The sequence below is a fragment of the Hyaena hyaena genome, unplaced genomic scaffold, assembly GCF_003009895.1.
Source record: "Hyaena hyaena isolate Hyena2069 unplaced genomic scaffold, ASM300989v1 scaffold_199, whole genome shotgun sequence".
Taxonomy (NCBI): Eukaryota; Metazoa; Chordata; class Mammalia; order Carnivora; family Hyaenidae; genus Hyaena; species Hyaena hyaena.
Window position 1 is genome coordinate 579711 of NW_024080831.1, and position 24332 is coordinate 604042.

At 45.9% G+C, this 24332-nt stretch overlaps 1 protein-coding gene and 1 long non-coding RNA gene across 5 annotated transcripts in view; one reads left to right on the forward strand and one right to left on the reverse strand.

Annotated features, from left to right (window-relative positions):
- The window catches only part of DGKG (diacylglycerol kinase gamma), a 172756-nt gene that overhangs the window by 111981 nt on the left and 36443 nt on the right, over positions 1–24332 (forward strand). For all 3 annotated transcript variants that reach the window (XR_005530140.1, XR_005530141.1, XM_039241717.1), the window contains one exon: positions 12130–12307. Coding sequence is in view for 1 of the 3 variants with exons in the window: in XM_039241717.1 (XP_039097648.1) it covers positions 12130–12307 (178 nt within the window). In the remaining 2 variants the exon portion in view is untranslated. The remainder of the gene's footprint in view (positions 1–12129; positions 12308–24332) is intronic.
- On the reverse strand, positions 1670–23599 carry LOC120238122. Of its 2 annotated transcripts, XR_005530142.1 has the most exons (7): positions 23357–23599; positions 21484–21573; positions 16739–16795; positions 13634–13710; positions 12151–12218; positions 10603–10754; positions 1670–1871 (listed from the first exon to the last, which is right to left on the reverse strand). It is a non-coding gene; the product is annotated as an uncharacterized LOC120238122 (long non-coding RNA). The 2 variants fall into 2 exon arrangements; XR_005530143.1 differs by lacking the exon at positions 12151–12218.

The window sequence follows — 24332 nt, forward strand, 5'->3', positions numbered from 1 at the left end:
TGACCAGCCTCAAGTGATACCTTCTTGTTGGAAGCCACCAGAATAAAAGGGACCCACCTTGCTACATCTGAAACACAAAGGGGGAGGTGGCTGAGCTTGCCGCCTGGCACTTGGGCCTTCTAACTGCCTTGAGTGGGACGTCCTCCCACACCCATCCCTGAGCTGTTGCTGGGACCTCTGAAAGTAGCAGAGGGTCTGAGACAACTGTCAACCCAGGGCAGGAAATGCCAGAGTTCTCCCACTTCTTTCCCACCGAAGAGAGTTAAGACAGTGAGTGGGCAGAGCCCCTGTAGCAGTCAGGGTGCCGGGCAGCCGTGGCATCAGAGGAAGTGTCTCTGAAAGGCAGCGGAAGGGTCTCCATTCGGAGCCCTCTCTTCTGGCCCAGAAACCTACCTGCCCCTGGGCCCTGCCTGTCTCCACGACAGTTGGCCCTGCTCTGTCCGCCAGAAAGCCGGGCCCTTCAGAAAGCCCTATTCACCCCAAGTTGGCCTGAGCAACACAGACGGCGAAACCTGTTCATCTGTATTCAGAGCAAGAGCGCCTCAATACACCAGTTTTGGGTTGTTTTGTTTTGTTTTGTTTTGTTTTGTTTTGTTTTTTAACTCGGGGAGGGTGGAGTAGTGTATAAGAAATGGCTTTGCCTTCTGTCCGACTCTGAGGCAACCCACCACCATGAGCTCTGAGAAACAGCAGTTTTGTTTTGGAAACTGGCACCCAGCGCAGGCTCGCTCCTGGAAATGAATTTGGTACCCCCCCCCCCCCAGCTGCAATGTTCTACTTCCATCCTCCGTGCCAACACCCCCTTCCAGCTGCCCCTCTCAAAGGCACCATTGTGCCCGCCTGGCACAGCAACAGAGGAGGGCTGAAGAGGAAGAAAACATTTTCTGCCCATGGGATGTTCTTAAGCAGGTTGTGTGTACACGGCTTCAGTGCTGCATTCCTTGAGCCCACACAAACCCGCCAAAACCCCATCATGCCTGTCACAGCTGGCAGCCAGTTTCCAGTCTATCTGGCCCACCACAGCTCACTGTCAGAGAACACAGAGCACGCAGCTGGGTGGGTGAAGCCGGTGGGAGGGGGGTCATGAAGACACGGCCTGCCAAAGCCAGGCTGAACGGAGACTCTGAACTGGAAAGGGATTTAGTCCTATTTACAGTGCAACAAAAAGATTCATTCTGGCATATTCTGATACGTGCACATCCAGCCTCTTCCTGGGTACTCCAAGGATGGGAAGCTCATTACTTTTCCTGAAACCCTGTTCCACTGCTGGACAGCTCGGAGTTTCAGAAAGTTCTTCCCAGTGTGGAACAAGGACGTGTGTCCTTTTCATCGCCATATCCTCCACCGTCAGCGCTTAGCACGATGCTTGGAACAAAACAGGTGCACAATAAGTGTTTTTGGGATGCATGACTGAGTTCTCCATCCATCCATTGGGCCTATTTCTGGCCTCTGGTGGCACATTAGAACATTCCTTCTTGTTCCTCCATGTGCCTGCCCTTCATACGGCCGAAGATCTATCTTCCACATCATCTCTTATCTCCACTGAGCTAAACATCACCCTCTCCTCATGTGACTCAGCACAGACCCATGACTATCCTGACCACTCTTCCTTTGATAGACTCCACTTTTTCCAGTGTCCCCCTTAAAATGAAGGCTTCAATCCCACATATCTAGAATACTCAAGAAGTGGTCTTATAGGTATCAAAGCACAAGGTTAACAGCATCAGGTAGATGCTGTCTAAGTTGGACTGTCTCTTAAGCTGATTGCATTTCATGCAGGAAATCTTCAGGCCTGTGAAGCCTACCACGAACCTGGATAAATTCAGAAAAGAAGGACCTTCCTTAGTTTCACTGAGTCCATGTTTCCTCATCTGTAAAAATGAGGAGACAAATACCATCAATGCAGGGTTGCAAGGATTAGACATAAGATATATGAAGTGCTTGGCTCATAACAGTTACTCAGTAACTGTTATATACCTGAATATTACCATAACACTGAATGCAGGGAAAGCCATGTCCTGTAAGATTTACCCACATGCAAGGCTTTTTTTTTTTTTTTTTAATGTAGATAGTACTAGACTATCTTTCCAATAATGTTCTCACCCCTCATTCACATCACTCAATTTATCACCTTTTCTTCCCTTGGGATACATATCAGCTTATTGACGCTAAAAATACTCTCTTTAGAGCTTTTCTGGGGAAAACAGGGATCCTTGTTTGCCCTGGCTGCTTTTCTTTCACTCCCAATAAATGTCTCTGTTCTGGCCATAGGCCCCGGAGATATGCAGATAACTCCTTCCTTCTCAGTGATGTGCTCAGCTTGCTTGCTGGCACATCGGTTCCAACCCCACTTTCAGTGACGTCACGTTGGTAGCTTAAAATTGGCCGTAGTGGGAGTATTTATACCATGCAACACCACAATCAGAGCGGCTGCTGCTTTTTTTTTTTTTTTCCTTTTTTCTTTTCTGGAGATCCTGCTGTTAAGCATTCAGCAGCACACCACTGCCTCTAGCATTGACCTGCTGTGAGCACCTTGAAGACAAGGACTGTGTCCCATATCTGCTCCATCCCCCAGGGTCTAGCACAGAGTAAGTGGGTTTTCATCATTCTTGATAGATGAGTAAATGCTTTTGTCTTCTGTCTCTTAATGTCTCTCTCATGTAAATCATGCCCCATGTGCCCTATTCTTGTTACAAGCTGTTCAGCTATGGATTTCCCTCAGCTGTGATCAGAGGACTACCTCTTTCGGACTTGGATTAACATTCCTTATCTCTCCCTCACCTGGACATTCAAATGTCCACTTTATTCGCTCAATACATTCATCCTTGGAAGTTGTGGAAATTCGTCCAGAAGGAAAGAAACCTTGTCAGGTTTCTTTAAAGAACACGTTGCTTTCCATTTCGGGATTTCTCCACACATTCTTTCTTTCAATTAACAAATAGTTCTACTGGACATCTAATGTGGGGAAGGCATGCCAGGTACTGTGGAAAACATAGAGCTGTGCAGCATATGGCCCCTATCCTCTGGGAGCAGGGACGGGTGAATAATACATAGCAGAATATATATTCCACATTTGAGAGAAAAACAAAGCAATGAAAATTCAGAGAAGGAAAAGATCAGTTTCTACCTAGAACATTGGGAAAACCTTACAGAAGAGATAGGTTTTGAGCTGGAAAGGTAGGGTTTTAATGGGCTTAAAAGAGGTAACTGGCAGTTTGGGGAATGAGTACAGAAATAAAAGCAGGTAGGCCCAACTCTGTGGCCTATGTGCAGACCAGTTTCGGCTACCACAACTGGCCTTGGCTAGGGTCCAGCTCACCCTCTTCCTCAGCAACTTTCTTATTTTCAAACCAAAGGACACTTTGGATAAGTGCCTAGCCTTCCCCATAGTTTAACTTACATTCCAACCTGCCAAGCCAATTCACAGAACACCCTCCCCACCTACCAGCACAGAAATGTTCTTACCATAAATGACCACACCCTTATTCTTACCTGGGCCCTACAGGACAATGGAACTATACAGGGTGGTATGGATGCTTTCTTTTTGCCTAATGCCTGTCAGCATCCCGTTCACTCAAGAAAGGGGGTGGAAGATCTCAGTCAGGTCTTTATGTCAGCCAACCGTCTGCCCTTGAGTGTATATCTGAGGCTCCAATGTAGAGCCTCAGCATCAAGTGAGGCCACCATCTCCTCCAGCCCATTCCCCTCTCAGGCTTCAGAACCTATTCAAGTGTGTCTGGATATCGCCCACCTCTTCCTCAGCCCTCTTTCTTCCTCCCCACTATAACTGAAATATTGTTTTCCCTAGACATTGCCCAGTACTTCCCTACTTCACCTTTCAAAAGACCCCCCCACCCCCATTTCTCACTCAGTAGGGTAGGAAAGCACTCTAGTATCATCCCCAAACCAATGTTCCACACCTCTCTTCCACTCCATCTACTTCCACCCTACTTCCACTCCCAACATCTTCCTCCCTGTGTGCATTTATCCAACATGTATTCACTATCTTCTCTACCTCAAACATCCATGGAAACCCTTCTCCTCAGTCATATTACTCTTTAGATCCCATCTTCTGTCTCCAGCCTCATTTGCCCCCAAACCACATGGCTGTTCTGACTCTGTTCCCTCTACCCCTACCCACCCTACAGTCCCTAGTTAAGCCCTAGCTCTTACAGGAGTTGGCTGTGTAATCTAGAAAGGTCACTTACCAACTCTATACCTCATTGTTCTCATTTTGTAATTAGAGATTACCAAATCTGATATTCCATCTAGCTTTACCATTCTAGGATTCTGTGCTTAGGCCCTCACCCAGCTGCCAAAATCCCTCTTTACAAAATCCCTCACGACCTCTCGGTTGCTAATCCAGATGACCAAAAGTCTAATGTCAGATCTGCTGATTTCTGATCAGCCATGTGACATTGGGCCATTCCAATTTAACTTCTGTTTTTCTCATCTATGAAATGAAGTGACTGGACTGAATGACCCTTTAAAACTCTGATTCCGTGAGAACACAGACTCAGAGTAGAGAGAGAGAGAGATGTCCTTTTTGGAGAGTGGACAGGGAAGAATTCATGGAGAAAATGACATTTGTAGAAATTCCATAGAAGAGCACAGAAGGGGTACTAGGGTGTCCTCAAGGGTATCCTTTCACTAAGGGACTATAATAATGGGTCTAGACAAGGCATCATGCACTAATTAAAAGCTCTGTAACGGAAGATTCAGGTTGACCACACTGCAACCCAGTAACCAAGCTGAACATCACACACGCAAAAAAAAAAAAAAAAAAAAGAGAGAGACAAGCAAAACTATAACCTCCTAATGAGATGCACTAGGAAATACCCCCACTGATAGAGTAGTCTTGCCAAAAAGTGAACTCAAGATCAAATGTACTCAAATTTTCAACTTTTAATTAATTACTTCGCTCCGATTTAAAATGTCAACTTTGAATCTGATCAAGCCTCTATACCTGTAAGTACCAGTATAATGGACATACAGGAGATAAACTGGGAATATGCTTAAAAGACATCTCAGATATGCAATCAGCAAAATCCAGAATCTGGGAAATGTTATAGCCTTACTTCTCCAAGTGTGGTCCCTCACACCAGCATCAGGATGGGGGGTGGGGGGAAGGGGCACATGGAGATGCAGCCTCAGGCCCCACCTCAGATCTCCTGAGTCATAATCTGCATTTCAATAATCCTAAAGTGATTTGTATGCACAATTGGCCCCTTTCCTTCTATAAATATTAAAATATAAGGAAAAAGGGACAGGGGATTTATAGATCAAAAGATCCCTAAGAGACATAATAAAACAAATCTGTAGACTTTTTAGACAAGCCAGTTATTTTTAACAATGAGATTATCAAGGAAAATTGAACTACTGGATATATATTGGCATTAAAGAATTGTTACTTTTTAAGATAATAATATTGGGGTACTTTTTTTTAAGACTCGTCATTTAAGATAATATAGACGTATTTATAGAGGAAATGATAGACTATCAAGAGTTTCCTATAAAAGAATTCAGTATGGTGATGGGGAAATGAACTGGGGCAGGGTTAAATCAAGATTTAACTGTGAGTTGCTAATTGCTGAGGTGAGATTTGGGGTACATGGGATTTCTTATTCTCTCTACTTTCCTATGTACTTAAAAAAACCCACAGTAAGATTTAAAAAGAAAGACTAAGAAAGAGTCCTCAAAGATGGGAGGGACAAATCAAGATAAGGCCATGGCAGGGAACAAGAAAGAATTTCAAGCCTAATGGGGACATCCGCCCAGAGTCACCGAGGCCTGGGTTACATCTCGGATCTGGCCTGGGAGGGGTCATTCCAAAGAGCAGACAGACATAGCCCAACCAACCGCAAGAGGATGAAACAAAACAATCTGCGTTCTAAAGCAGAAAAATTCGACGTAATCCCTGGCACCGTGAATCGAGGTTAGAAGAAGGGAGAATTTCCTAGCTGCTAAAAACTGAAACAGGTCATCAAGTAAATTATGGGATCTCCTTCTCTGAGGACCTTCAGAAATAGGATCGACAGGGCTGAAATGGAGGCGGCCTCGCTCATTGGGGAGGAGGTTCAGATCCGCCGCCTTTTTCAGGTCAACGAGGCCGGCAGGCACTGGGGCGCGGAAAAGCCCTCAGCCGGGGCAGGGATGTATCAATGGCTCCCTCGTCTCCTCGGTTCTCGGCCCCTGTGGGGGCGCATGGAGATTTTGGCGGGTGCTAGTTCTGCCCAGAATGATGGGGATTTTAGGGATCCAAGAGATCAAGGCCGGGGGGTGGGGGGAGGGGGGCATAAGGCGGTTGGGAGGGACAGATGAAAACGTATTCGCAGTGCTTTGCATTTGCACGGAAGCGCGCGCCCCTGCTTCCTAACCCAGCCTTCTGGTGACTTACGCACTAGCCCTCCGCCAAACCGACCAAGCCCGGCTCACAATGAAACCAGAACTGCGGGTATAGTCTTCGCAAGGGAGGCAACGTTAAACGTGGCCGACAGCTGCTGGCCGGCGCAGTCCGGCCTGGGAGGAGGCAGGCGCGGACTGCTCCGGGCCGGGATTCCGGCAGATTCCTGAACCGCTTCCAAAGGCGCAGGAGCCGAGCTGGCCTCGAAGCTCCCCGCCCCACCCCGTGCCTGCAGCGCCGCCGCCGCGGACCCAGGCAGCCCGCCGTCCCAGTGTGACTGTGAGCACGACTTCGGGCGTGTGCGCGCTCGCCGCCGGGGACAAGAGCTCTCTGTTTCGGCCCCAGAGCAGGCTATAAATATCTGGGTTCAGCGCAGCCTCGGCTTGGGGGGCAGCCTGGTAGCCCAGTCCTAGGTTAGGGAAGGCTAAAGTGTGCGCAGGGACCGCCGCCCTCCTTGCGCTCTCGCCTGAAACCCCTGGGCAGAAGCATGGGGGAGGGGGCCCGATGACGTCATGGAACTGGCGGAGGATTTAGCTCAGGAACCCTCCCGGGAGCAGCCCGGGGCCGGGCCGATGTTCTATTTAAGCCGACAGTGTACCACCCTCAGCTCCACTTTCCCAAATCCGACACCACCGTAGCTTTCCACTTTTCCCAAGACCTCCGTGGGTTTGGGGTTCTGGAAGAAATCAGTGTGATGTCTAGGCCAAGAACCCCAGGGAATGGATTTGCAGGTATGGGCTGGCAAGGCCCTCCCAAGCTTGGGTTGGCCCAAGAGGCCATTAAAATTCTTCTAGCAAGGTCTCAGGTAGGAAGACAATGATTTCAGGCTGAAATATGCCTCGTGGCACAGGTAATAGTATTAACTGTAATAATAACGTAGACAGTTGTGGAATGCTACTGCCTTCCAGAGACCAACCAAACCCTTAAAGTAGAAGTTATTCCACCACCACAACCCCATTTTACAGACGGCAGACTAAAGCTCCAAGAAGTTAAGGAACCATCGCAGGATCACACAGCCGCCAACATCAGATCCAAGATTTAAATCCATATCTCTTTGTCTTCAAGCCTAGGTGAGCTCATACCAAGACCCTGCATTGCTTCTCAGTTTTCAAATAGGTGCATTCCAAAGGTGGGGGCAGCAACAGCCTCTTCCTCCCCCCCCCCCCCAGCTCCTCCCATTTCTTCTCTTTGTCCCAGTCTGCCTATGACCCAAGACATAATGGGGGAAGGAGACAATCTATCAGAAAGCAGAGGGAGGACTCTTTGCTCTTCTGGAGAGAGGTTAACAACTTACCAAGTTAATAGCTAACCTTTCTAGCTGGTTATGACTGGAGATAGAGGGGACAGGGTACACTTAAAACTTTAGTAGGGAAAAAAGATGACTTTGTGGAATATGATGTGCCAAGGGCTGTGCTGTTCTAGTGGTATACTTTTTTTTTTTTTTTTTTTAACAAAGCTGGCGCAGAGGCAAGATCTAATACTGATATCCAACATCGATGTGCCGGGCACTGCTCTAAGTACTCCGCAAGACTTAGTGGTGGGAAGATTTCAATTATTCAGACAACAGCTGGAGTTTAATTTTGCTATAAGTCTAGCATCAGCAAAAGTCCTGATTTGCCTCATTGACTCTTTCGTCTCCAGAGTGGGATCTAGCCTCTGACTGCCTGGGTTTGCATCGTAGCTCTGCCAGCTTAGAGAGGGGGCAAGTTTGTGTAGACTTGAGCACGCTCCTTAACCCCTGTAAGGCCCCGTCATTTGGGGGTAGTGGTGCCATGAGGATCCCAAGAGACTGCAGGGAAAGGACCAGACACTGTCCAAGGAAGCTCTTGCCAAACATGAGCTGCTAATACTATTATTATCACCCCTGGAAGGGAAGGGGCATTTTAACCAACAATAAGTACATCGAGATGATGTGAAAGTAACTACAACCAAGAAGGAAAGTGACCATTTTGTCTCAGAGGTGTTATGGACACAGGAAGACAGTGTTGCACCACAGCATTGAAGCCGTGCTTCATAGAATTTGGGGAAAAATCTGACCCAGTGGGATTTTAGCCTAAATCCTTAAATAAGAATGTATATATAATGGATGGAAAGATAGAAGAGATTCCAAAATAAATTTTGAACAAATCATTAATTCTATTGGGAAGAAAAAGGATGAGTTTTAAAAATAACCATGACAGTAACAGAGAGCTCTGGGCTGAGCCGATGCTTTCAGGGGACTGCACACATACGTGCAAAAGCAGAGTGTGGGCATGCAACCAGGTGTGAATGCACAAAAGCAACTCAACTTGAAGTTGAAGGCCAAGCAGAATGTTAGACAATGTTTGAAACACAAAAGAACATGGAAAGGATGGCTCATTAGGACTTTGCCTACAAAAGAGTTTTTATCTTTTTCAAGAGAGAGTAGCCCTGACAAAAATTGGAAGACCGGGTGGTAAAGGTAGCAGAGCCTGAGGTAGAGCAATAGAGAACTAAGTAGCCTTGGAAAACACACACTCTAGAATCCAAGTTGCTGGACAAACCTACATACATGTCTTTCAGGGGTCACTTTGACAAATCTACAAAACAGAGTGGGATTGATCCAATGAGAGGCAAATGGACAAATGTCCCAGTTTTTTAAAAAAAGTAGAAAAGGAGACATCCCAGTCCCTGGCAAGTTTCTAGAATAAATTATTTTTTTTTTCCTTTTTATTTTATTTTATTTTTTTTTTGTTTTGTTTTTTTTCTAGAATAAATTATTAACCAACAATTTGCCCTTTGCACACAGATATTAGTGATTTAATATGAGTCCTCTTATTCCTTTTCTGGTAGAAGTTGCAGGGTGGTCATTTAGGAAATGCCATTGGATCTCAGCACAGTCTTGATGCTTTAGTGGAGAAAACATAGGGTTGAGGTCTGGAAACCTGGATACTAAATTGGCTCCCTGATTAGTAAGCTGAGTGACCACCTACAGGTTCCTAAACCTCTCTGACCCTCATTTATGAAAGATAGGACATGTTCTTTTAAGGAACTCTCATTTTTAATATCTGTGATTCTACATTGTAATGAAAAGTAGACTGACAGTCCAGTCCAGAGGATGTAGTCCCAGTCGGGCAGCCACACCTCAAGGGCTGTTTAATGCAGTGTCAGCTGTCTTAAATGACCAAGAAGAGGGCTTGGTCCCTGTTTTTACCCTTTATAGATATGTTTTAACAACTTAATCCCCCAAGTGATAGGAAGGCTATGGGGTCATAGAATGAGGATTTAAAATAAACTAGATGGACAGAGAGGTCTTAGGCTAAGTACCAGATGAAATTGATTGACATAAATGTAAAGCCCTATGTCTAAGTTACTTCCGAAATACCTATCTGAGGTGCCTGAGTGGCTCAGTTAGTTAAGCATCTAATTCTTGATTTCAGCTCAGGTCGTGATCTCATGGTTTGTGAGATTGAGCCCTGCATTGGACTCTGCGGTGATGGCATGGATCCTGCTTGGATTCATTATCTCTCTCTTCTCTCTCTCTTTCTCCCTTCCTCCCTCCTTCCCTCCCTCCCTCCCAAAAATAAATAAACTTACCAAAAAAAAAAAAAATACACAAGTTCACAATAGGGAAGAGCTGGCTGAGAAGTAGATAATGGGAGGAGGGTCTGGGTGTCTGAGACGACCACCATTCAAGCTGAAGTGAGTCAGCTGTCATCTAGCTGCTAACAACGGTCATATTTGACAATAAGAATAATGCTAAAGGGGGACTGGGCTTCCCACATTATGTCTTTTCTGGGGAATGAGAGTGTGGGAGGAACCCAGCCCCAGGAAGTGCTCCTGCCATGGCCACCAGTGTGATCAGATCCTGTGATGGGTGTTATTTTTCAGTGCTAGAAGCCATACAGAACAGGAGAGTAACAAATAGTAGTCCACACAGAACGGGGCAACCAGAATGGGGAGAGCCTGAAAACCAGGTCCCACAGAAGGGGCTGAGAGAGTTAACAGTGTTCAACCCAGAGGATGCACAACTAAATGGTGGCGTGAGGGAGGGGCAATAAAGGAGCCCTTAGGACTTGGCCTCTGCCTGCCTGCCATCCAATCTATGTGCTTGCATTTGTACGTTGTGTGACTTTGGGCAAGTTACTTAACCTCTTGTTTGTCTTGTTTCTGCACATATATAGAAAGAGGGGATAGCCAAGTTTATTAAGGGAATACATGAGATGTATACAGAAGCTTACCTGGCAAATGGCAGTGCTTACTATATATGAACAGTGATGATGATGATTGTATCTTGTATCTGGTGGTCTGTCCCCATGGAGGAGGATGGAGGGTCAATCTGTCTGGCTTCAGCAGAGGGAATAGGAGCAGTAGGTAGAAGCAGGAAGAGAATCTGGTTCAACGTAAAGAGACCACCTTTCAAGTAATCAGAACATCCCAGTGAAGAAGTGAGTTTCTGATTACTAGAGAAGCTCACTGCATTCCATTTTGTAGTTGAGGGACTCCTTATCCATGGAGATGATAAGGTGCCATAAATTAAGAGCTTTGAAGAAATCAGGAGGTGAGCAAATATGAATGGCAACAAGCCCAACCTTCCTAGTCCTCCTCTGTTGAGAAATCTCTGGAAGTTTGGATTTGTAGGTAACCGCAAAGACCGTGGATTTTTATTGCATGCTTTTCGTTTTTCCTGCCTCACAATAATAAGATAAAGACCTTGGGCTCTACAGTCAAATTCCCTAACTTTGAATCCTTGATATTTTTATATAATCAGCCATACAACCTTGAATAACTTAGCTCACCTCTCTGGGTCCAGTTTTTTTCCTTCTGTAAATGTAGTAAGCTACCTACCATCCTGAGGAACAAAGATCAGAACTAATATATTTCTTGCTGCATTGGTAAACAGTATGCCAAAAGTAGACCGATTATAGGTATGTGAGACAGGCAGATTCAAGCCTTCTGGCCTTTTGTACCTGGTGGGGGATGTGGGTGGTTGAGACTGGATAAAGAAATTCTGCTACATCAGCAAGCACATACGCCAAAACTGCACTTAAAATGCAGATGTGGGAGACAGGCAAATTCTGAAAGCCTTCCAAATCCTTTTTTCTTCATTATTGTAGTATGGTTGACACACAATGTTACATTCGTTCCAGGTGTACAACATAGTGATTCAACAACCCTATACCTTACGCTGTGTTCGCCACAAACATAGCTACCATCTGTCACCGTACAATGCTATTACAATACCATTGACTGTATTCCCTATGCTGTATCTGAAAGCCTTCCAAGTCTTAAAGTCTTGTGCTTATCACAGGAGGGATAAAATAAGAGGGGGTGAAGTGAACGTCTCTGTCCTTTGTTGAAAATCTATGTGTTAGGTTCTGGGCTCAGTGTCCCAACATATCTTCAAAATGGTTAGGCAGGGACAGAATTGATGATAATGGGGTTGGACTGAAGAACAGATTTGTAGTTGTCTTGTGAATCATCCCTGAAGGCCTCCTAGATCTATAGAGGACCTCTGGGCCCTTCTAGTCCCCAGAGCCAACCAGGATTGCATCTCCCCCAGTCCACTACAGTGGCCAAACCGTTAGACCTTAGCAACTTTGCCCAAGATTCAGCATCTGAGAGAGGCATGCTAGTGGCTGAGGGCCTGTCATGCCCTTCATGAGAGCCCCTACCACACACACACACACACACACACACACACGCACAGCCTTGGTTTGGGATACACTAAGAACACTAACAAATGCCCTTTTCTCCCTCCCCTTCAGTGTGACGGGGTTGGGGTAGACCTGAGCAGCATCTTCCTTGAAGGCATTGCCATTCTCAACATTCCCAGCATGTATGGAGGCACCAATCTCTGGGGAGAAACCAAGAAGAACCGGGCTGTGATACGGGAAAGCAGGAAAGTCATCACTGACCCCAAGGAACTGAAATTCTGCGTCCAAGGTAAGCAAGCAGTGTCCAAGGACATTGCTCTAGGTCAGTGTCCCACTGAGAGGAGTATTCAGGTGAGCCTGTTAGCAAACTGTTTCAGGGCCTACAGCAGGCTCTAGAAGGTCCTACAGCCCAATAAGGACCCATTTGGGACTTTGCTGACTCATCATCCCTGTTGTTGTAAAATCTACCACCTGATTGAGAAGAGAAAATAACAATAAGGGAGCCCTAAATGACAGTCAGTAATCAAACTGGGACTCCGTGAGGTCAGGAGTCAAATACCACTCTCTAGGTTACCCGTGTCCTCCCATAACCAAATCCAATGGTTTTCTCAAACTTGATCTTACTTCACTCACCAGCGGCATTTGACCCAATCTCTCCTTGTTCCTGAAAATACTGTTTACTTGGCTTCTAAGATTCCACACATTCCTGTTTTCCAGATACCTCACTGGTTACCCCTTTTCAGTCTCTTTCACTGACTCCCCATCTCTCTAACCTCTTGGTGCTGGCGGACCACAAGCAAGGGACTCAACCCTCTTTTCTGTCTGTACTCAGTCTCTTGATGACCTCATCGAGGCATGAGACTTTATTTAAATACCACGTGAGCGTCAGTGACTCAGCATATCCAAAACTGAACTCCTGATGTCCCTCCCACAAACCTTCTCCACCCAGAGCCTTCTCCATTTCTATTGATGTTAACTCCATCCTGCCCATTGCTTGAGAGAAAACACTAGACACCATCCTTGACCCCTTTTATTTATCTCACGTCTCATAGCCAACCTATCAGAAAACCTGTTAGCTCTACTTTTAAAAAACAACCAGGGTCTTATCACTTCTCACCACTGCATTTCTGCCACCCTGATCTGAGCTGCCATTCTCTGTCCCCTGGATTACTACAAATCCTCCTAACTGGATTCCTTGCTTCTTCCTCGGCCCTGTAGAGTCTGTTCTCACTATTACATCAGAGCACCCCTGGGAAAATATATCAGATTATGCCACTCTCTGGCTCAAAATCCTGCAGTGGCTCAGAGCAAAAGCCAAAGATCTATATGTGGCCTAAAGGGCCCTAAATGGTCTGGCCTCATGTTACCTCAGCGATTTCATCTGCTACTACTCTCCCCCTCAGCCCTCTGCTTCTGCCACCCTGGCTCCTCTGACACAGCAGGTTGCTTCTATGGACTGACTGTTCTTTTTGACCAGAGAAACTGGATAGTATGCCTTAGAAGCCATCAACTGGACCTTCCCCTATTAAACCACCAGGATACAGAACACACTTTCATCCCTACCCCTTACCAGCCATTTCTACCAATGAACCAAGTGGGAACTCAATCAGAGTACCTGGATAGCTCTGAATCCTCTGTGGATTGGATGAATGGGTACCACCGATCCTCAGGGGTTTTCAATGGACTAGTAAGCTGAGGGAAGAAAGCCATGTGTGAAAGTGTTGACAGAGAGCTATCACATCAAGAGGCAGGAGACTGGGTTCAAGTCCAAGTACTGGCACTATCATATTTTTGGCATCTCAGTTCTCTTTGCTGTAAAACCAGCATCTCATGTAAAATTTTGATAGCTGAATGAGTGGGGTTGAACCAGATCATTGGTTCTTATACCAGGCCTGCTTGTTGAAAATGAAGACTCCTAGGCCCTACTCCAGATCTACCTAATAATCTCTGGGTTGGTTCCTGGGAATCTAAAATTGTAACGAGCACCCCAGATAACTCTGATGGGCTGCCAGGTTTGAGAACCACTAACATAGACAAAGTACCCGTGGATTTGGGTCTGTGTCCTTTGATGTCCCAGGCTGACAAATGCTAAGACTGGATGTGATCCTACCATAGGAGACAAAACTTGGCTGACCATCAAAGGGAGGAGTTACTTGCTTATTTCGGACCCATCTGTTATACAATCAGATTGTTATATTCCAGGTCAAGGTCATCAAGAGGTATCATCTCCACACCTCCACCCTTTGAGAGAGGGCTCAGGAATTTTAATTTCTCTGTTGCCCTCCTAAGTCCCCTTTACTTTACACAGTAAACTTTTCAATTTGTGTAAATTATTAAACTGAATAATGTGTTCCTCCTTCCTCCCTTGGCAGGGGAAGTTGTGGGAGCTGGCAGAGGGTGGGGGAAGCACTGGAGGTTATAGAAGGTTTGTGCAGACTTTCCCACCCTGATGCTCTTACCCTAACTCTCACCCTGACCCCCAGTCCCATCAGAACAGAACCGTGGGAGAATCCTCCCCTCACCCCCATCCAGGGCATGGGGAAGCTCTTGCTGAGGACGTGTTCTGGTTAGGATTCGAAGATAAAACCTTTATCATCTCTTTACATATCTGACCATGTGTCTTCCCCTTCAAGCAAGAGTAATGTGTCTGCTGATTGCTCTTGACCATCATCTACAGGAACTCTCTTCCCCAAATCCCCTTTTCCCACCCCCCAGAATGTGCTATCAGAGCTAAAACCAAAGCTACTTCCTGTTCTTTAGATGAGGATGTGAGCTGAGGAGAGCAGAGTCCAAACAGGGGCCTGGCTTCTGGGCTTTACAGAGACGGCAGCATTGAGCTTTCTTTTGAAAGGGCCATTATCTCATTTAAGTTGAGATGTTAATGGGGGGGGGGGAGGGAGAAAGCTAAAGAGACAACCTATTTTAGTAGAAGCATTGGCCTGAGAGTTGAGAGACCTGGGTTCCAGTCCATACTCTGCCTCTCACTAGTGTGCGGTGTTGGGCTAGTCTTTCACCCTCTTGGATTTTAGTTTTTGGTTATCTGTAAAATAGGCAAATGTGATAAGCACATACACTCCTACAGATCATAGGTTATTCACAGCTTCGCAAAATTAAGGAATGGACAGGTTGCAGTCTAGGTGAGCTCCTTGAGCAAAATTGTATGGCAGCCTCCTTTTCTCTTTCAGTGTGTTTTGTTTCACAGTTTGTAGGCCAGCCACTGAGAAGGCAAGAACCTCTTTCTATAGGCTCTTCATTTCTTTACTCTTTGACAATTTCATTGGGATTGGAGGTGAGGAAGAAATCAGGAAAGTGCAGTCGGAGGGAAGCAATTTATCTTAGGGCGTGTAAGAGGAAAGGACAGTAGAAGAAGTTATAGTCAAATCTCTCTTATCACAGATCAGTCTTTCTCTTTAGAAAAGTAATCCAAGAAATAAGGTCATTCAAGATGAGCATGGGATGAGTTCTATATAAACATTGCATAGTTTAGAACATAGTGAGTCCTGGGAAAATCACCAAGCTTGCAACTGAATGACTTGGGTTTACATTTAGGCTTTACACTTTCTAGTTTCATAAACCCAACTGCCTTGAGTCTCAGCTTCCTCATCTGTAAAATGGGCCTAATAATACCTAACTTGTTATGAAGATAATTGACGTGAAAGTGCCTGGAACATAGTATAAGCTCAACCTGTTTAAAAAGAATTCCCCTCACCCTTAATTCTAGTTTATTCTGGAGCATACCAGTTGGATTTCTGATTTTGAAGTTCTTATCTTTAGCATTGCCATCTACCTGTACTATCACTAAAAAGGAGCAGAGCTCCTGCCAAAGTACAGCCCAGCCTTTGTCCTAGCACATTAAACTTATACCATCAATCGTACTGACACCTCCTAGACCTTTCATGTTCCAAGCATGGAGGCTGGCTGTTATTTCCTCTTTGTATCCCCACTGCCTGACCCAGTGTAGTTAGTCAAAAAAAAAAAAAAAAAAAAAAAGGTTATTGGACAATAAGCAGTACATGGGAATTGGTTCTTTTTAGTTTTTATAACACCAATAAGAATAGTGACAGGGAGTCTCTTACATTTGTCAAACCTTTCATTTTCGCTTGCAAACAGTTTTGCATATATTAGCTTATTGTGATCCTAACCAGAACCCATGAGTAAGGTTATACCCACTCCCTTCCACATACCTATTTCATAGTTGGGGAGATACAGAGACCCAGAGATGGGATAGGACTTATACAATGTATGTCCAATGGTAGCATCAGAACCAAGACCATAATTCCTAGCTAGCCCCAAGTGGCTAGTGTCCAACCAGAAAATTTATTTGAAGTCCCACTATGTGTATTGTACAAGCCAGGCACTCAGAAAACAGGAAATGTTTATATGCCAGTCCAAGGAAAAGCTTCACATATACTTGTGGAAATTCTTCTCCTTCCTTACGGCCTATGTCAAAGGCTGCCTCTTTTCTGCTGGCACCTCTGGAAGTGAATCCATCCTCTGTATTCCCAGAGCACTTAATTTTGCTGCCTTGACAGTACACTGATTCTGGGTTGCCTTGTCATTTCTTTCACTTCCCTGTACCTGGAAAATGGTGAACAGGTGGTCTTCATCATCTTTATGTTCCCTTCAAAGCCTAACGTCCTACCTACCTAGCTCACATTGATCTGCAGAAGTATTTTTTGGAGGAAGGGAGAAGGGGAAGGAATCTTGGTTTTGGGCTTACCAGCACAGTGGGCAGTAGATTCTGGAGCTGGACAGGAAGAGGCACTTAGTAGAAAATCTTGGAGGGAAAAAAAAGAATGTATTTTACAGAGTTATATGTGAGTATTTGTGAAGCTGAGAATTTCATTTCATGATACCATTAGAAACTCAATTGATAAGATGTGCAAGCAATCTGCAAGTAAGTAATTCAGACATATCTTGAGGACTTGGAGTTAGTGTAGGTAGGATCAGAGACTAAACATTGAACTAGAAGTTGAAAGACCCAGGCCTTCCCACCATCAGCCATGTGACATTGGTTATGTCACTTAACCTCTCCAAGCCTCTGTTTCAATCCATACAAAATGGAAACAATTACAGTCTCTCGCCCTTAGCATTGTTTTGAGGGTTAAATGAGATCATCCAGGTAGAGCATTTAACAGAGTGCCTGGAACATGGTGAGCATTTGATCAATAGTAATGAGAATTATTGTTAAGTGATACATGGAAGGTGATAAATATTTAGTGTGTGACAAGAAAGGGGCCAGATTTAGAGTTTCGCTCTATTAACCTCTGCTTCAGAAATGTGGTCTAGATTATCTTTCAATTACCTGTGGCTCTGACAACCATAACCCTAGGGTTCTTTGTTGGCACTTTACTGGAGTTTGTATGGCTATTACTTCCAGTGTGGGAGTCACCCCTGGGTTGGTTCTCCAGTGAATCAAGATAAAGGTAAGGGTGCCAAGTCTTGAATCCAAGTGAAGCACCAAGGACATGGCACAAAGCTGGATCAGTCCCTGCAAAGTTGAGGAGCGAAGCCCTGGGGAGCTCCACCATTGTTTCCCTCTAGCCCCACCGTGTATGTGAATGAGGGAACTTCCTGCACATTTTCTCAAATCCTTCACTTAGCTTCATGTCGGCCCCAATCGAGCCTTTAGCCTTAAACCAGCAATAGCCTTGAGGCTATGTCACCCACACCTAAGTTCCTCTGTCTGTCTGGTATTAAAGCAACATTTTTCTCAGTGATTTCTTAGTCCATCCCATTTGAGCTGCAAACAGGGTATCCTAGACAGGGTTCCAAACAGAGAGGGCAAAATCTCCCCATTCATTGGGAATAGCTCTTCAATACCTGGTAAATGAAGACAGGCAGACAGACAACCATCGGTAGAGTGTACACTTCACGTCAGTTCTCTAGCAGTGCAGACAGGCTTTCTGTCATTGATTCAGCACACACTTATGAAGCACCTATCAAGTGCCTGGCACCACGGAACAATGATGAACAAAAACAGACATAGTTCCTATAGCCGTTAGGAAGTATGAGAGTCAGGCCTCGAAAAAATAATCCAACAGGCACACAATTAGGATCTGTGATAAGTGCCAAGAAGGAGAGTTACATGTCTACCAAGAACCCCAGCCAGTGTAGCTCACAGATAGGCATCACACAGGCATCCTCCTGGCAAACGCATAATCATAAATTTGCCGAGGCAGAGATCTTGCCTGGGAAGGGTCACTTCGGTTGACCCTACTACTTCACAGGCACACATCATTCTGTCTGCCTCCACACTGTGCCCATGTGGATTTTCACTGATTGTATGGACCATCCCCTAAATCTCAAAGCAATGGAATGGGCTACCATCCAGCCATCTCAGACTCACATTCCCAGGTGAGGAGCCAGAGCTCAAATGAGCCAACAAAATAATCGTGGGCTTGAGAGTTCTTTGTTTCTCAGCACTTCCTTTTCACTTGTATGAAACCATAACAGAAAGGGGCCTGTTGGGTTCAGGAGCTGTCCAGAGTTGTAGGTTCCCACTTTTCCAATTTGGTGGACCTCTGACCAGAAAGACAGTCATAATGAGCAATAGTCAGCCACTTACTGCTCACTGGGTTTAAGAGAAAATAGAAATGTTTCCAACAAGTGTGAATTTCACAGAGGTCTTTCTAGCCAAGGTTTCTCCTGAGGGCTGAGGTAGAGCAAGGCAAGTTAACCCTAAAGAGCTGAGGGTACTTGGATGTGCAGTGGGACTCCCCTTGATGCTAGAAAGTAACCATGGCAACATACATGTCACTCCTCTTAACCCATTGCAGGCCTACAAAGAAACTCTGTTTTGCCTTTCACAGGAAATCACAGCATTGCCATTCAGTCCTTCAGGCACCCACATTGAAATCAACATGCCCCAAACGAGGCATTATCTTCTCCCTCTTTATATACCCTTCCATCTCCCTGAACACCCACTGCACCCTGCCCGTGTTCCTTGCCTTGTAATTAGCATCACCTGTGGCCCAAGCTAGAGACCCAGAGTCATGCATTTCTCTTCATAGCTGGCTGTGGAACTGTCCTCCAGTTCTTCCCTTACATGGTGTTTCCCACCCGACCATGAGCTCTTCAGCTCCAGATGTCATAGTTCCTTCCACCTTCCTTTGCCTGGCACAGTCTCTGAGACCTCGAAATGTCTTATTAATATTAGTTGACCAAAAGCATCCACGGTCAGGAGCACCTGGAGTGGTGAGTTAGTGTTGGAGTTGATCTGTCACCAAAGTGGAATGTGTGTGTGTGTGTGGTGCTGACGCACAATGTTCCTGGGCCCCTGGCCAGAATCAGCCTTTACCAGAGGCCAGGGGTCTACCTCCCAATCCTCACTCTTTTCTTCTCCAAGCCCCTGTCTGTTCCTAGGTGACCAGACATCAGGTGTGCCTCTCAAGGCACTTATCAGGGCTTCCTGGGGGATCTGCGGGGTGGACCAGGTATGCTTTTTTTTACAGCTTCCAAAGGAAGGCTACACAACCAACTTCTCAGAAGTCCGTTTCTATAGAAACTAGAATGTTTTCTATGTAGCCTTGAAATCCCAGAATTCCGGGTCTCTTAGAAATTTAGAGATCACTGTGTCCTCTAGATAAGGAAAGTGAGAACCAGCAAGGTCAAGTGGCTTGCCCTTGGCCAAACCCAGATTGAAGTGCAGGTCTTTTAGCTCACACAGGCCAGTTCCTGGTACACTAGAGCAGGGATTAGCAAACTTTTCCTGTAAAGGGTCACATAGTAACTATTAAAAGAGTTAGGCTTTGTGGGCCATAAGGTCTCTGATGGAACTGTCTAACTCTGTCCACTTAGTGTGAAAGCAGCCATGGACGATACACAAATGAATGGATATGGCCGTGTTGCAATGCAACTTTGCTTACCCAAAGAAGCAGCAGGCTGAATTTGCCTATTTCTGCACTAGAACCTCATGTGCTAGTGGTGGTCCACAACCAGCAGCAAGGGCATCACCTGACAGTGTCAGAAATGTAGACTCTCAGGTCCTAGCCTAGACCTGCTGCAGCCAAATCTGTGTTTCCACAAGAACCCCTGGTGATCATATGTGTATTGAAGTTTGAAGAGCACTGCCCTGGTGAGCCTGGCGGCTCTTCCTACAAATATCAAGAAGAAACCTTATGGATTAGGAAAATGAGACCCAGGGAGATTAATGGACCTGCCCAATGGGTCAAAAAATTGGTGGATCTGGGACTAGAGTCCAATTCCTAGTCTTTCAAGATAGAATTATTTCTGCACACACCAGAGCACCCGCCCCAGCCTCCTTGTTTCTGACTGTCCCTGACCCAGCTAAATTCACCAGAAATTCAAGAAAAGCAGCCCTTTATTCTTTTTCATCTGACTTCTGAATCAAGAGGGCTCTGACTCCAGCTGTGTCTCCTCCTCTTTCCCACCCCAACCCCAACCAAGACCTGGGAGGGGATGGCAAGGTAGAATGTGCCTCTGGAGACTGCCTCATCATCTCTAGGATGGGGGGAAACTTGCTCGCACAGAGTCAAGCTGCAGTTAAACTTCAACTTAATTCTTGCCTTAGTAGGTATGCTGCTCAAAACAGAACCACAGAGCCAATGAACCTTTCATTTTTCACATGCAGAAGAAACTTCTAGACTAGAAGGCCTAGACCACTTTAGACTTTTCCCTTTTCTGTTTGCCCCATCTTGGCCCACACACCAGTCCCTGTTTCTCTGTAGCAGTTTTTTAACCGTCTAATAACAGGTGTCTCCCAAGACCCAGCCTACAGCAGAACTCCATGCTGGCCGCATGCTCCACACAGCATGCACATTGGTGCCCTTGATCCGTTCCTAATTTGGGTAAGAAGTGTTTCACGTTCTTAATTAATCAATGAATATGCGCTGGGCTGTTATTTACTGAACACTTATGGGCCAAGCTTGTTGCATATTTAACTACAGATCTCCCTTGACTTAACAACAGGTTTATATCCTAGCAATCCCATTGTAAGTTGAAAATACATTTACTACACCTAACCTAACCTAAGCTACATCGTAGCTTAGCCTAGCCTACCTTAAACATGCTTAGAACACTTACTTACCCTATAGTTGGGCAAAACCATCTAACACAAAGCCTATTTTATAATAAAGTGTTAAATATCCCATGTAATGTAATGAATCCTGTACTGATACTGAAAACCAGAATGGCTCTTTGGGTACAGAAGAGTTGCCGTGCATCGGTTGTTTACCCTGTGATTGCGTGGCTGGCTGAGAGCTGGGGTTTGCTGCCCTTGCCCAGCGTCATGAGACAGTACAGTACTATGTATCACTGGCCCGGGAAAAGATCAAAATTTGTAAGTTGAGGTATGGTTTCTACTGAATGTATCGCTTCTGCATCACTGTAAAGTCAAAAAATTGTAAGTCAGAAGCCATCTGTATTTAATCCGCTTTACGGCCGAGGGGTTAATGGGGATAAGTGGCCCAAGGACAGGGTACATGGTAGAGCCTAGATTCAAACCTGTCTTCAAGTCCTTTTAGTGCTCCGGGTGCTATGGAAGATGCAAGCAAGAGGGTGATGTGTCCAGACCCCTGATAGCTCACAGTTTACCTACAGGAAATATATGAGAACAATCCTGTTAACACTGGTGTGATAGGCAAGCACCATGGAGTGGCAGAAACAGTACCATGAGTGTGGAAGGCAAGAAAACGAGGGCTTTCCTTAGCAACTTGATCCCCAGGAGGTGATCGGGAAATATTTGGTGTAAGAATGAATGGATGAATGAATGAATGAGCAAGATGGAATGTGTGTGTGCCGAGACTTGAAGCTGGCAAGGATTTGAAAAGACAGTGAGTGAGAGGAGGGGAACATGGGCTGGAGCATTAACATGCAGAGGTAGCACAAGGGAAGGCTGGAAAGATAGAGACCCTGAAGTAATGTGCCACGGAATTGGTTCATGATCCTCAAATAATAGGCAGAGAGGAAGAGGTGAAGGTGTGTAAGCCCAGAGCAATAGGATGGGAGAGTAGTAAGCAGGCTGGTTAGGGGACAGGAAAGGAGATTGACGGCAGGAGACCTGTTCATAGGCTAATAATGCATGAAGCAGGCCTACAGCTCTCAGGCCCAGAATGGAGAGGCTGTGGCCCAAAGGAAGAATGAACAAAAGCCAACAGGAGTAGGGGTCAGACAGAGGGGGCGCTGCCACATGGGTGGTTCCTCCCTCCCCACAAACCACCCAACAGGACCCCAGCTTCTGTCACACACCCCGCCCTCTCCTGTCTGCCTCCACACCAGACCACGCCCCACAGTCACAGAATGGACGCCTTATGCCAGAACCTGTGTCTTTTCCACCTCGGGCACACTGCCAGCCCACTGGGAACCGTTTTCAAGCCAATTCACTCCATACTTGTTAAGCATCTATTTGAATTTAACACCAGATGCGAGAAATACTTTATACCCTCATCTCATCTTAATCCCCTACAACACCCTTGAGAAACACTTTATAATTAGAAAAACGAGGCCCAGGGAGGTCAATTGACCGGTCCGAGGCCACACTAATTGATGGATCTGGGACTGGAGCCAAGTCCTAGTATTCCAAACATGGCATTCTCTCCATATACACCACAACACCCTTCCCCACCTCCCCCTTTCTGGCCAATCCTGACCCAACAACCAGAAAAAGTCTCTTCTGATCACAACTCTCTGCTTTTGCCTTTCTGGGGCAGGTGGGTGGTGTGCGCATCTCTCTGAGCTGTGATTAGCCTGGTGGGTGTAGATGTCGGCAATGTACCTTCTATGTGTCATGCCTGAGAATCAGGTTTGAGTTGAACTGGAAAATCTCACCACTAATTAATTGATTTTATTACATCCACTGTACCTGGAACTGAAGCTTCTCAAGCTCAATGAGCAAAGTAAAGCCAGATAATATACCAACAATTACCAACAATATACCAACAATAGCATTTGACATTCAAGCTGAGAAAGTCATCATTCCATTTAATAAGGTTGTGCCGCCAAGAAATCTTCCCTGAGAAGAGCCAAGAAGAGGCTCACCTCCTCCATGCTCACTTCCCTGCCCTTGACACCCTATCACTCCAAGGTATTTTGTCTCTGCCTTGAGTTCTTTATTCAGAGCTTATTTTTGGAGTCAGACAATCCTTGGTTTGAGTTCCAGCTGTACCACACACCAGCTTTGTGACATTCAGCAAGCTTCTCAACCCCACTGAGCCTCAGGAGTTTTTTATCTTGAGATAATAGTTTCTATCTAACGGAGTTGCCGTGAGGGTTAAAAGCAGTAGCCTTTGTAAAGCTCTAAGCCTGGCCTAGAGTCTGTGCTCATAACGGTCATTCTCTTCCTGTCTTCATTGGGACCTCCAGGTCAAGGTTCCCTTACCTCCACTGCCTCCCGGGCCTTAAAAGACCTTCTCACTCTTGGTTTTTCTTAGAGGCATGATGATGTCAGAGGCTCACTTCAGAGCCATTTCTAGATCATTTCTTCCTGAGGAATTCTCTAGCACACCGCCCCTCCCCTTTTGAAGAGACTGACCGTTACGCGTAGAGAGGATTAGAAGCCCCCATTCCACAAAATACAGAGCTTTCTTCAGAGCCCTGCCAGGAAGAGAAAGCCACACAGAATGGAGGCCCCCCTCTCCCCTCCCCACCCCACCACACAGCAGGCTTTCAGGAATCAACAACAATGGCCATTGTGAGCCCACACTTGCTCTTTCTCTCGCCTCAGTGTAGGGTTGCACAGAATGTTCTGTCTTCTGCCCAGTGTAAAGAATGGCAAGGATTGCTGCCAATCTGTTCTTGACCCAGACAGTCAGGAAATCCAGCCTCCACTTTTGTTGGAAGAGCTCCAACAGACTTTAAGGGTGGAATGCCCCTAAGGCAACTCAGGGAAGATAGAGGCCCTGAGGAGGAAAGTGACGTGCCCAGGGTCACACAACTAGACAGCCAGAGCAGAGACAGAAAGCCCAGCACCTGCCTGTTAGATCAATACATTGCCTGTCCCTGTGACCCTATAGCCTCTCCTCTTTAGAAAGCAGAGACTCTGGGCTGCTTCTCCTTCCTACCTGTTTCCATCTGGATTCTCCAGAGGCAAAGACCACTTGATACCTTCTGGACACCTTTATGGGGCTTTAAACAAATCCCTGGGAGTAGAAGAAACCTGCAAGCCAGTATGACAACAGCAGGACACAAAGGACACTCCCGTCAAAGGAGGTGCTTAGGTAGACCAGGGGTGTCAACACTATGGCTGAAGTACCTCCAGCTCCTACCCTGCACTCCTTGTTCATCCCAGGAACAAGGGATCTCTCTCTCTCTCTGTGTCTCTGTCTCTGTCTCTCCCCCCCCCATACACAGACACG